The sequence below is a fragment of the Alligator mississippiensis genome, chromosome 14 (genome assembly GCF_030867095.1).
Source record: "Alligator mississippiensis isolate rAllMis1 chromosome 14, rAllMis1, whole genome shotgun sequence".
Taxonomy (NCBI): domain Eukaryota; kingdom Metazoa; phylum Chordata; order Crocodylia; family Alligatoridae; genus Alligator; species Alligator mississippiensis.
In genome coordinates this window covers 36436743-36450520 of record NC_081837.1, presented here as the reverse complement: position 1 = coordinate 36450520, position 13778 = coordinate 36436743, and the positions used below count along the sequence as shown (strand labels likewise).

The 13778-nt window shown below is 55.4% G+C and overlaps 1 protein-coding gene across 4 annotated transcripts in view; it reads right to left on the bottom strand.

Annotated features, from left to right (window-relative positions):
- Nucleotides 1–13778, bottom strand: part of TEAD3 (TEA domain transcription factor 3) — a 55230-nt gene that overhangs the window by 20732 nt on the left and 20720 nt on the right. For 3 of the 4 annotated variants that reach the window (XM_006276893.4, XM_014605457.3, XM_014605458.3), the window contains exon 2: nt 8779–9033. In XM_006276893.4, coding sequence (XP_006276955.1) covers nt 8779–8914 — 136 coding nt within the window. In that variant the 5' untranslated portion in view covers nt 8915–9033. Of the gene's footprint in view, nt 1–8778; nt 9034–12202; nt 12291–13778 lie in introns of those variants that run through there. The other variant, XM_019492502.2, reaches the window with a different exon arrangement.

Here is a 13778-nt window from a genome sequence, read left to right as displayed (position 1 = left end):
ATTCCCTGGTGCCCAGCAAGCGCTTGCAGACACGCTGGCCTTTTAAACAGCATTTCCCAGCGTCCTCGGCCTAATTTGAAGCAGGAGTGCTTTTGCTCCACATTTTACAGGCCAGCTGTGGCCAATCTAAATTCAAACGTCAGAGCAGCTGGGAGCTTTCTTCTCCCCTCGTCCCCCCCACCCCAAACACGGGGGCGGGGAAGCACGCCAGATTTATTTTAATGGACCAGATGGTGGTGGCTGCAACGAGTCGAAATGCCCTTGGAGCTAGTTTAAGATTTAAAAAAAAAGAAAGAAACTAAAAAAGCCAAGCAACTGTTGTAGCAGCGCCCAACGCCCCGCGCCTTCCGGGGGTAGTGGGAGGGGACTCTCCGGACAGGCCTTGAGCTGTAAGGGAAGAAGCGCAAGCCCCTTCACCCCCTCCTCACGCCCCCGCACTCCCGCCAGCCGCTCGTCAAAAGACAGTGCCAGGTGCTGCATGGGGTCAGCTGTGTCTCACGCCTGGCGGGGAGGGGAAGAGGAGGCGTGTGCCATAGGCGAGAGTAACAATGCTCCCAATGACAGGGAGCAGGCTCTCTTTGTACTGCAGCCCATAGAGGAGAGGTGGAGCAGACCCTCTCCTGAACCCTGTGCCCCCAAAGACCCCAGATCCTTCTTGATTGGGGACCTGAGCGGTCCCTCCCACCCGCGGAGGGCTGCTGCACTCCCGTCTGAGGGACGGGGTAGGTCCCCATCGCTGTAGCGGGTGGGGCGTTAATGTTAACCAGCCCTCGCAGGCCCTGTGAGAGAAGCCATTTTACAAATGGGGAGACGGGCAACTGAGAGGGGAAGTGACTCACCCAAGGTCACTCGGCAGGTCTGTGGCAGAGCTGGGAGGAGAGTCGGTGCCCTTCCCGCTCTGCCGTGCTTCCACACACCGATGCATGCTCCCTTTGAGTTGCTGGGCCTGCCAACCTCTGGCACCAGCGCTCATCTTTACTCTGAATTGAAGCCAGCTCCCTATAATGGATAGCTGGACTGCATCCCTGTAGAAGGCAGCTCCAGCTGACCCCATGCCCTGCTGCAGCAGTGCTAAAGTCATAGAAAATGAGGGTTGGAAGGGACCTCAGGAAGTCACATCTAGTCCAACCCCTCCTCAAAGCAGCACCATCCCCAACTAGATCATCCCAGCCAAAGCTTTGTCCAGCTGGGTCTTAACAACCTCCAAGGATGGAGAGTCCACCACCTCTCTGGGGAGCCTGTCCCAGTGTTTTACAGCCCTCCTAGTGAGAAAATTCTTCCTAATATCCAACCTAAACTTCCCTTGCTGCAACTTGAGCCCATTGCTCCTTGTTCTGTCATCTGCCACCACTGAGGACAGTCCAGCTCCATCTTCTTTTGAACCCCACTTCAGGTAGTTGAAGGCTGCTACTGAATCCCCTCTCAGTCTCCTCTTCTTTAGACTCAGTAAGCCCAGTTCCCTCAACCTCTCCTCGTAAGTCATGTGCCCCAGCCCCCTCACCATTTTTGTTGCCCTCCACTGGACTCTCTCCAGCTTGTCCACATCCTTTCTGTAGTGGTGGGAACAAAACTGGACACAGTACTCCAGATGTGGCTTCACCAGTGCTGAATAGAGGGGAATAATCACTTCCCTTGTCCTGCTGGTAACACTCCTACCAATGCAGCCCAGGATGGTGTTAGCCTTCTTTGCAACAAGGGCAAATAAAGCCAATGGCATACTGTACGAATCATAACTGGGGGCCCCACTGTCTTCAATCTCCCCCTGCAGTGTGCCAAGGCCTAGTGAGGGCTGCCTGGGCTGCCACAAAGCTCTGAGGTAGGAAGGGGAGACTTGACCTTGGCCAGTCCTCACTCCTACTGTATTTATTAGCTATCAAATCAGGACCCAACAGAAGCCTGGAGATGCTTTCTGAGGCTGCTCCTTCAATGCTGAACACATTGACATCGTAAGATGCATTTCATCGTCTGCTTCTCCAAATCAAACTGCACATTAACTTCCTTTGACTGCAGCCATTTCGAATCAGGGAACAACTGCTAATGATCTGGGATCGTGCCTCCCACTCCTGGTACATATTTAGGAGCCGAGATCTTCCCTTGAACTCTCCCCTTTGCGTTTCTCAAGGTCTGAGCACCCTGGACACCATTTCTCTCTCGTCCCTGCACTGTTCTACTCATGAATCCCTGAAGCTATACAGTTGTTCTTAGGGCCCGGCACTAGCTGTACCCTGGAGAGGTATCATTTAAGTACATGGCGTGTGCCCACCTGACACATTCAATCAGACTGGCAGTGTGGGCCTCTCACTCCCTGATGGGCTGTTACAGCACAAGAGTGGAGGCGTTCCCCTGGGACTAATAAACATGATGTATGAGGGCCCTGAGGACCCTAGGGTCTGGCCAGGACTTTCCCTGGGCACGAGGCAGAACAGCGGGACCTGACAAGCAGTACTGCAGACACGGCCTGCCTCGCAGCATGGCAGGAGGGCGTGGGAAGCAAGAGCACGAGAGCTCAATGGAGAAAAGCAGGGGACAACTGGCCTGCAGACCTCAGGATGTGGATGAGGGGGAAACGAAGAGAGAGCTGGCAGCAGGGCATAGAGGAGGAGGAAATCAGGGGAGTCAGAGGAGGAGGAAGGTGGAAAATGGACCTGGAAGGGGAGAGGAAAAAGAGGGAGGTCAGAGAAACGCTGTCCCAGGACACTGAGCTGGGATCTGGCTGCTTCCTCTGATGGGAGCGAATGGCATTCTGCGCGGCTCAATGTCTCACCCGGGGAGGCCCTGTTCTCTCTTCCTCTCCACTAACTGCATGTCACTTCTCTGCAGCGTACCTGTGGGAAGCTGAGCTGTGAGCAATACATCCACCTATTGTACACAGCTGTTGAATGTTGTGCCCGTCTCCTGCCCCTGTGGGCACATGCCACCCCGCCCCGCCCCCCGACACACCTGTGTAGCACCGTGTCCCTCCTCTGTACTGTGCCCAAGTAGAGTGTGTGTGTGTCCAGCACTAGTGCACAACCCCATTTCTGTAGTGTGTATCAGTGCACATATGGTAGCTTGAGCCTGCTGCATCTCAGGTACTGGCCCAAATAGGCTGTCTGTCTGCGGTACCTTCTCCACCCCCAGCCCAGTTTCTGGTGGGTCAAGGTCTCTGGTGCCCTCTGGTACAGGCAGGCACTGCAGGGGCCGTCTCTGCAAGGCTGTCCCAGCTGGTGATTTACCAGAGGCAGTGCCATTCCCTCTAGAAGGGCACGGTCCTCCTCCAAATTACCACATTCCCGAAATTCCTCTCCCCTGACACCACCACGTGAACCAGTTGGACGGCTCTGTTAAAAATAACCTAGTGGGACAACCTTCCAGCCAATCAGCACGCAACGGCATACCAGCCCGGGCCGAGTCCAACTCAAGTTACACCTGCTGTCTGGGGGCAAGCGTGCAGGCTCCCTGGGCTCCTGGCTGGGTGCCCTGCAACCACCGCGAAGAGAGAAGTGCCCCTCACTATGTGCAGCCCAGGCCCATGCTCAAACCCTGGCCACCACTCAAGTGCAAGAGGTTACTACAGGTCAAGGTCCCCCCAGCACCTCTCCAGCAGCTAGGATGTCTTCTTCTGCCCACAATCCTGTTCCCCTGCTCCGTCGCTGCACAGTTACCATGAGCGAAGCAAGCAGAACACCTTCACTTTAACATTTCAGGATTCCCCCACTGCAGGCTGAATAGCATCTAAAGACAATGGGACCCTGATCTCGGCTGGGACTGTGTAACCATCATGCTATAATGAACAGCAACCAGCAACACTGTAGAGATCCACTGATCCAACAGGAGTTTGGATGGAGGGGGTATTACTGCAAAAAAAAATCCTTCAAAAAGAAAAATGCTAATGGATTCTGCAATAATGGACCAAGAGGAGATAAGATTACAAGTCTGGGGGCATCGCAGTGATATGCAACGCTATTTCTGAGTGGGGTATGGAGTATCATTGAATGCATTAGCTAGAGGGTTTAGCAGGTTGGCCCAGGACACAAGGTGATGGGGAAACAGGAGGTGAACAAAATATTTCCTCTCTTCCCCAGAAGAAAGATGGGGGAAGTGTCCCTGGCTCTGCTCCTGCTAGGTTAATTATGGGACCTCTTACCTCTGGGCGGGAAGGACCCAGCCCTGGCTCAGATCCCTCCGGAGAGCAGATGTCCTGCCAGTGGAATGACCGACTGCTCCACATGCCAGGTGGGAGCAAAGCCCTCTCTGCCTGCAGGGAGGAGACCCCAGAACCTCCTCAGCCATTAATGCTGCTGCCGCCACTGGGTGATACTTTGCTCCTCTGAGGGGTCCCTCATCAGGGGCTGCCCAGTGCATTCACACATCCAACTTTCATGCGAGAGAGGCAGGCACCCTACTGGGGAAGAGAGGGGAACCAGAGCCACTGACTAGGGAAGGGATTCACCGCAAGGAAGTAGTGGCTCTCCTTAACCAACTCACAAAAGGACATAGTCCCACTGAGCCCTTTCCTTTGGCCTGGGTTGGAGGTGGGAGGCCCAAACTGACTGAAATACCCCTCCCATGGCGCTCACCTCCCTGGGAAAGGACCCTGCCGCTCTGCCTCCAGTTCTAAACACTGCCCAGATGGCAGAGGTGGCTGGGGAAGGGGGCACAGAGAGAGGGGAAGAGAAAGGGGAAAGGAGTTTTTGAGCGGAGAATGAAAGCAGAACTGGGCCACTGTCTCTTTAAGCAGCTGCCAGATGTCTCCGAGAGGCTGGAAAAACCGGTTTGCACACTTGGGTTTGCTGAGCGCAGGCCAAGCTCCCCGGCGGCACTTCAACTATTCCTGGAGAAATCCAAAAAATGCACCCGCTTTGGAATCCTCCAGTTCCCTCTGCCTCCATCCCCAGGGCCCTGGGCTACAGGGGCCCTGCTGGGCGAGCTGGATGGATGGATGGATGGATGGGGACCAGGGCCGAGAGGCAGGCCCATGCAGCCAGAGGTGCCTTTGGGTGATCCTGAGCAGGGCAGAGGAGACATCTTGACTTACTGCAAGGAGCCTGGAGATGGGGAGGGGGGGAGACAGGGGAAGAACTGGAGACACCAGGGATTGCAGGAGGACGGAGTAGCTAAGAGAAGGGTGAAAGCTTAGGGAGAGCTTGCGAAAGCGGGTCCTGGGCAAATTCACGCAGCATGTGGCCATCTCCCCCCATGAAGGGGCTGAATTTCGTGGGTGCTCTGGGACCCCCTCCTGGGACTAGCCTGAAGAGAGATGTATGGTAGCCTCTGCCATCTGCACTTCCCTTCAGCTCAGGGCTGGTTCTCAAGCAAACCGCCTGGTTCATGTTGTCTGTGATATGTCTGCTGGCACCAAGAGTGACTGTGACCAGTTTCCCTTCCAGAATAGGATCCACATGCAACAACTCATCTGTTGGCCCTTCTATACTGCCTTTTGCTGTTCCTTGAGATCAGCACACTCCTGCACGATAGGCATTTGCCTTATTTTACGGAGGGGAAAAGCAAGACAAAATCAGGGCTAGAGCTAGGAGCAGAACTTCCCAAAGCCTAATAGCAGAGGTTAAAAAGTACAAGACAAGACAGAGTCTTCCTCTGCTCTCTTGGCTTCTCCCCCCAGTTCACCCTCCAGCATCATAATCCAGGGCGTGCAACATGATGGTCCATCCCCAGGGAAATGGGTTTGAAGTCACAAACGTGGGATTGTGACGTCACATGACTTGGGCAGCAGCACGGGAGACAATCTGTATTTGCACCCACCCCAGGCAGTGACCGCCAGAGGAGAAACAGAAAAAGCACAGGACAGGCTGATGGGGTTTAAACTACCATCCTGCATCTCAATAGCAAGGCATCACACTCCAATACTAGATGGGAGCATGGGGCAGGGAACTACTCACTTGCACCTTCCCAGTGGCATCCTGGGCTTTACTGCAAGGTTTCTTATCCAAACGCTGGCCAAGCCCTGTCTTGTATTCAGCTGATAAGATGCAAGAATCTATGGCACAGAGGTAGGGATGGAGGGAGCAGGCAGCTGTGGGATACTGGGACTGGGGTTTTTAAGCTCTTGGTTGTGCCCAAGTGTTGGCGAAAGCTCCAGGTATGTCTGACAGGCCTAGAGGCTGAGATCCCAAGACAGATACAAAACAGCCAGCAGCAGGACAGGCATCCGCCTCTTCTCTCCATAAACATGTCCCGCTTCTGCATGGCAGGGACACCTTAACGGACAAGTCAAGGCATGGACGAACATGGCCCATTCCACTCTTGGCTACACTGCTGAGAAATACCGATACCAATAGAAGAGTTTTTATGGGGTGTCTATCAGAGCTGCTGCAAACTGGACTGAGATCCATCAAAACGTGTTTCCGAAGGCCCCCAACACACAGCTGCCAACACAGATATGGCCTGACCTCAAGCAGCAGCCTCTTCTTATCACAGTCCCTCTCCCCCTTGACTCACACAGCACTCATCTGTCTTGTCATGACAATAAAGTTACAGAAACTGAAATGTAGGCTCCATGTCTCACCTTGACAAACCATGCAAGGTGGAGACAGATGCAGAGGCATGCCACAGCCTGGCATCAGCAAGGTTTCTCTCCCATAGTTTCTCACCTGGCCACCTTCTAACTTCTTTTGCTCGCTATGTTTTTAAACATGAACCGAAAGGAAGACTCCCCAGTCCGCGCCCTCCGCCCCTCACCATCAATGGGGTTCAGACTTCTCCCTGCTGGGCTCTCTACCAACAAGGTGATCCCGTCCGACACAGAGGACTGGGCCAAACGCATGACTTAGTGGGAGAAACATGACCCGTTGGACCAGAAATGGAGGGCACAAATCGGTGGGGGAAGGAGACATCCCTGCGAACAGTCTCTGGCTCTACGAGCAAAGAAAACAACCCCCAGAAACTAGGAAGCCACTGGCTGCCACTGGGTGCAAAACCAAGACGTGGTGCTGAAGGAGCCTTGGAGCAGAAGGAAGAAGTGCTTTCTTTATGACCCGCACAAGAGGCCAGACACACCGGCTGGCACGCCCAAGCCCAGGTGCGTGGGCTCCCTGTGCAGAGTTGCTCTCCGAGGCTGAAGCGACATCACCAAACCAGTCAGTCTGGCAAGGCAGAGAAAGGGAGGGAGCGAGAGAACCAAGGAGGGAGGGGCTGAGACAAGGCAGAGATGCAACAGAGGGAGGGACAGAGACCAGGGAAGGGGAACACAAAGCAAATGTGGGTCAACAGCGTGGGGAACACAGCTTAACGCTACCCCATGAGTCATGTCCCTTCATAGACTCATAAAAGATTAAGGTTGGAAGAGACCTCAGGAGGTCAACTAGTCCAACCCCTGCTCAAAGCAGGACCAGCCCCAACTACATCATCCCAGTCAGGGCTTTGTCCAGCCAGATCTTAAAAACCCGCAAGGATGGAGATTCCACCTGCTCCCTGGGTACTCTGTTCCAGTGTTTTACTATCCTCCTAGTGAGACAGTTTTTCCTGATATCTAACCTAAACTTCCCCTGCTGCAACTTGAGCCTATTGCTCCTTGTTCTGTCATCTGCCACCACTGAGAACAGTCCAGCTCCATCCTCTTTGGAACCGCCCTGCAGGGAGCTGAAGGCTGCTATTAAGTCCCCTCTCAGTCTTCTCTTCTCCAGACTAAATAAGCCCAGTTCCCTCAGCTCATAAGACACGTGCCCCAGCCCCCAAACCATTTTCACTGCCTTCCACTGGATGCTCTGCAATTTGTCCACATCCTTTCTGCAGTGGGGCCCAAAACCGGACACAGTACTCCAGGTGTGGCCTCACTAATGCTGAATGGAGAGGAATAATCACTTCCCTTGACCTACTAGCAACACTCCTACCAATGCAGCCCAGGATGCTGTTAGCCTTCTTGGCAACGAGAGCACACTGTTGCCTCATTCAGCTTATTGTCCACTGTATTGTCCACTGTAGAGCTGCTGCTTAGCTGGTTGTCCCCAACCTGTACCAGTGGACAGCACTGTTCTGTCCTGAGTGCTAGACTTTGCATTTCTTATCGAATCTCCAAGATGGCCATCCCTGAAGGGCCCATGGAGGGGGTAGAAGAAAGCTACCAGGGACACAACCCAAAACACCCAGGTTCCAAGGCTAGTGTCCACCTTCTACGACATGGCTCAGGCCAGTGACTGGGAGGCAGGGCAGGCCCTGGTTATACCAAGAGCTCTCAGTGCCCCTGTATCAAGGACTTCTCTGGGTTGAGAGGCTGGTGGGCTGAGCTCTGAGAGGCAAGTCTGCAGTACATGAGCTCCCCTGACCGGCCTGTGGCTCCAAGATTACACGAGCCTGGAAAGTCTTACATGCAGGGAGATTTCAGCTCTCAGGAGAAGAAGAGATGAGGAAGAGAGCCTCCAGTCCCAGCAGGTGCTGCAGAAACCATTGCAAGCCAACCTATTTCAATGCTGAGCCCGCTTACACCCAGCCAAACCCCCTTGGACACTTTGGATGGGCTACATCAGTCCTGGGGATCAAGCTGAAACCTCCTCCTGCAGCCAGGCCAGCCCAGCATCATTCACTTGCATTTAATGCCAGGACATTAACCCCAATGGAATCAGAAACAGGTCAGCTCGATCAAGGGGACATCTTCTCTGTTGATTTGGGTTTGGAAAGGAGAAGCATTCACCCCTGAGAGGTGCTAGCTGCCATTATGCATCTTACCTGGATGTTCACATAACATTAAGTGTTGTCAGTTTGACTAAGCAGCAATATGCCTGCAATCCCTGTTTGGCAAGACCTGTCCAACCCCCCGAGGTGCCCAGGCCAGGTCTCACTCACCGTACATCTTGCCCTCGTCCGAGAGGATGATTTTCCGCCGGCCGCAGGGCGGGTAGATCGCCAGCGCCTCCTGGAAGCTCTGCTCGATATCCGGACTCCACACCCCCTCGGCATCATTGTCCAGGCTCTTGTCCATTCCCTCCTGTCCATCTTCCCGCCCCTCCCCGGGGCTGCCGCTGGCGTTCCAGCTGTTGGACGCTATTGTGATGGCTGCTCTGGGCTCCGACCCTGAGCCCCAAATGGGAACTTGTCAACCTGATGGAAGAAAGCAAAGGTCATTGATCAGTCACAACTCAGCCAGCGGCTTCTCCCTCTGGGCCTTCAGACATGCAGTCCCCATCACAAGCAGCTGACTACGTGGCCTCCTGCTTGCCAAGTGATGGCAGGGGAAAGCAAGTGTCCCTAGCAGAAGAGGCAGAGCCCATGGAAAATCAGCTGGTAATATTGGGTGAAGGGGGCTTGAATGCAGAAGACCCAGACTCGGCCTTACGAACACTTTAATCCTCAAGCCCTGGGAAGAACAGGGTCTATTTGGGGATCCAAAAATGGACCAATGCAGGTGCTCTTCAGAGGGGAAGATGTTGGCTCGATCAAAGAAAGAAGGGCAGATCTCATGGCAGGCCAGGGCCAGGGCTGAGACGTGTGTAAATACATAACAGCATGGCCCCCAACCCTGAGACATGACCTTGTCCTCTTCTCCCCTATTACAACACAGTCCTTGGGAGCCTCCAGGCCCAAGATACCAATATCCCCTCCTCTGCACAGCCACCATACGTTATGGTACAGCCACCAAACACAACCATGCCACCCTTCCCCATTTCACGTAGCACAGCCCAGCCCCTGGGAGCCTCCAGCCCTGGCGCTGCGGCCCCTCTTCTAGCTGCTGTCGATACAAGAGACATGGTCTGCTTGCAAGAGTAGCCTTTGCTGAAGGAGACATGCAAATCCCAGCCTAGCCAGCAAGGCTTGGGGAGGCAGGGGGAAAACTCTTGAGTCCAAAGGCAGGATTTCCCTGTCTTCAAGGGAGGTTTACTCCTCTCCTTGGCTAGGAGTAGGGTTTGTGACTGCAGGTAGCGATTTAGGAGCTGTCTATGAGATTCAGGTGCCCGACTCCTGTTAATTTAACGGGGGCCGCGAGTCCTGATCCCTTGCAAACCTCAAGCCTCGCCTTGCTTTGGGAGTCTGGTTAAACGCATCTCTTTCAATAGGCCTGACCCTCCTCCTCTCCCCCGCAGGCCCTGGTTGTGGTGGGTAGGGTGCACCCTGCCTGGGGGCCCCTTGGGGAAGCTCCCCTCCCTGGACAGGTTTTGCCAGGCAGGCCACAGCCCCCTGCCTGCTGCTCCCAGCTCCGCTCTCACTCCCCCTTTCCTGTCCGGCTCCCAGCGCAGGCCCCGTGTTTTGCAATAACATGTTTGGCGGCAGCTGCTCGCTGGTGGTGGGGAGCGGAGAACAGAGAGGTGTCTCCTTTAGCGAGACACTTCCCGGACAGGCTGGGAGTGCACAACAAAGGTCTCCGCTGCAGACATCTCCTTTTAAAGGAACTGCGGCAGCCGCTGGCTCAAGGGCTCCACCATTCTTTTTTTTTTTTAAGTAACTTTTTTTCTGTCTCTCCCCAAGCCCCGTGATGTCACCCAGTCTCTCCAGCTTCCCACCCCCCTCTCCCTGCTCGCCCGCCGCACCCCCCCTCTTTGGGAGCAGTGTGGCCAAATAAGGAGAACAGAATTGGAGCAGTTCGCCAAAGAGGGGGGGGGGGGGGGGAGGGATGATGGGGGAAGGCTGCCGTCCGTCCACGCACAGCTTCACAGCTCCCCAAACACATGCACGCACACACACATGCATGCACGCACACGCATGTTGGGAGCCGGGCTCTGGGATGGAGCCGCCAGGGATTTTTTTGGGGGTGGGGAGGGCGGGAGGCTTGGTGTGTGCGTCTGGGTGTGCAGGAGCTCACATGCACGGGCGAGGGAACCCGGACATCCCGGCTGTTGGCTCTGCGCATAAGGGGTGACCAGGCAGTGGGGCCATGATGGGGAAGGGATTTTAGAGGGCAACAGGGTAGCTGCCGGGTGCCAGCACCCAGCCGGATCCAGGGGTGCCACAGAATTTCACCCACTGGCAGCAAATAGAGAAGGGCGAGGTCTTTTCCTCTGTGACACTGAGGCCCCGTACTGCCAAAGAGATGGGAGAGTTTCCTTGGAGGTGCTGTGCCCCCCCCGCCCCACGTGCACACAGCGTGGGGCTCCTGTTCACACAAAAGAGGACCCCACCACGCCGAAGTAGGGCAGCACCGTGGGTTTGGCAGAGCTGGGAACCCTTCTGATTCAGGGAACGGGCCAGCGGCTCGCTGGGGTCTGGGAACAGCCTGTCCTGTATGTACACGACCTTCCTCTGAACCAGCGGGGACTGGCCCCATGGACACAAGACTGGAGCTAAGGAGACCTCTGGCCCAAGCCAGTCAAGCGATCCTTGTGTCACCACCACTCCTCCTGCCTGCTCGTGCTGTTATTATTGGGGTCCCTACCAAGGGGCCCCACCAGGACATGCTCGGCGCTGTATAAACCCATTGAAAGACACCGGGCTGGTCAAACCACAGCCCTTGTGTGACCCTGTAGAGCTCGGACAAGTCAAGCCCCCAGTCCCAGCTGCAGTCTCCTAGGTGAATTAGTGTCCACAAGCCTCCTCCCCAAGCTGAAAACCTCAGGCACTCTTGGGTTTCCTGCCTTTGGAGAAAGGAAAGGGGACACAGTGAGGCCGAATGATTGCACAGAGAGAGGAGGGAGATCGGTGCTCCCCTCCCTCCACCCCGCTGGAGACCGCGGGTGGGAGAGACCCCTGGGACCGGCCCCTGGAAGGTGCGAGCCGCAGCTTAATTATAAAACCTGTGTCTGGCCAGGCTGAGAAATTCCATTTCCTGGAGGGAGGGTGCAGGCTCATGGCAAGTCACGGCTTTGACGTAAAGCACAAGAGATGAATCCAGCGCTCCACCCAGCCCTTACAAAACTGCAACGACAACAACAATTAGGAAACCAGCAGCGCTGGATGTGCTGTAGAGGTGTCAGGCTGCCTAACCTGCCGGGCGGGGGAGGCAGAAGAGTGACCCGTCACGTGCCTCCTACCTCGGCTTCTCCCTGGAGGGAGCCCGCTGCCCTCCCTAAATTCGGGCCAGGCCCTGTGCCCCCCCGAGCTCTGCAAGCCTCGGGCATCATCTGGGGGCTTCACAGGACCCCACTCTGCTCCCACGGCTTGGGTTGCCTCTTTATAAGCCGCATACGTAAGTTATAGCATGACTCACAAAGCTATTCCATCACTGCTCCCCACAGATACATTCATCCTCTTTCTTCTTTTCTACCTTCTGCCCTTCCCTCTTTATCTTTCTCTCCCCTCCCATTCTTTCTTCTCTCCTCTAAAACCTTCAGGTACTCACTCAAATCATCCAGGAGGCAGCCCCCAAACCTCTACTCTCTGCACACAGGACCGAGGCAGAGAGGGTAGAGAGCACAGCACGAATGCTGGACTTTCTCAGTTCAATGGGATCGTACTACAGGGCCACACTAGCAGACACAGGCACGAGGGGCATGGCCAGCCCAGCGCAGGGAAACTCCTATACAAAGCCAGTACATAAACCACTCCTTGCCCCTCCCTCCTCCTCTGCCCTTAATGTAGCAGAGTAAAGCTGTGGCCAAAGGAGGGGAGAGGAAAATACGACAAACCAGTCATCAACTGTGGGTTCAGTCCCTTGCACCCGCTGCAGCCAGCCCTAGACACACGCACACCCGCTGATCAGAACAGCAGCACCCTGCGACTTGGCCCAGAGGCTCAGGGTGGGTGGTAAGCAGGGTGACCACGCATCCCGGTTTGGCCAGGACAGTCCCAGATTTCGAAGGCCAATCCTGGCCGGTTGGTGAAAATTAAAACACGAGTCCTGGAATCGCAGGGATGTGGGACGCAGCCTGGTGGGGAGACGGAGTGGCTCGATGCACCAGGCAGCTGCACCTCCCTGCCGGACTGTGGCCGCACCCCTGTCCTCCAGCCTCTGTCACTGCCTGCAGCAGCACTGTTGACTCGGTCACGCTAGGATGTCCTGGATTTCTTTATGGTATAAGTGCCACATCCAGCCCATTAACACCAGTTCTTTACCTCTTATGTCCACGATCCTTTAATCTCACAGTACTTTAAGAGCCATGCTTTTCTTGCCTGTGGGCACCTGACCTCATGTCCACAACTTCTTAAAACACAGGTAAAAATAAGAACACAGCACTTGACATCCCACCTCCAGACACTCTCCCACCAAGTGAAAGGGAGCAAGCAGGTGTCTGGGGGGACGTCCTTGAGATGTGGGCAATGGGGAATGCTGGGCTTCTCAGCCAGCTTGCTCTGACCCACACCATTTCACACCACGCAACTCCATCTGCTGTGATGTCTTACTGGTGTGAGAGGGCACTGAGCCCATGGAGATGGCCTAAGCCAGGGATGGACAATTATTTGGGCTGGAGGACGACTTATGGAGTTGTGGCAAGACGTTGTGAGCCAGATCAGCACCCTCCCAACTCCCTAAATGACTCTGCCCCTGCATTGTCACTGCCTGCCAATCTCTGCCCCAGCAGTTCCATGAAGACAAGCCCAGGACCCTGGCGGGAAGGGCATGCTTGGATGGGATGAAGCCACATGCAGGTGGGGAGAAGCATCTGGGAGCAGGATGGCTGAGTGGGGCCGGGATCTTTGGATGGTGACAGCAAGGGGCTGGGGCCAGGGCAGAGCCGCGATCCACACCCTGCATGCCCCTGCTCACAAAATCGGCGCCTGCTGCAGGGATGTGCATAGGGCAGTGATCATGGCTCTGCCCTGGGCCCCAGCCCCGTGCTGTCACCAACCCAAAATCCTGGCCCTGGCCCCACCAGCTTGTCTTGCTCCCCACCTACCTGCAGTACCATCCCTTCTGTCCAGCTGAGTGCACCCTGCCCGTGCGGGTCCCGAGCCAGTCTCCATCTGGTGGGTGTGGG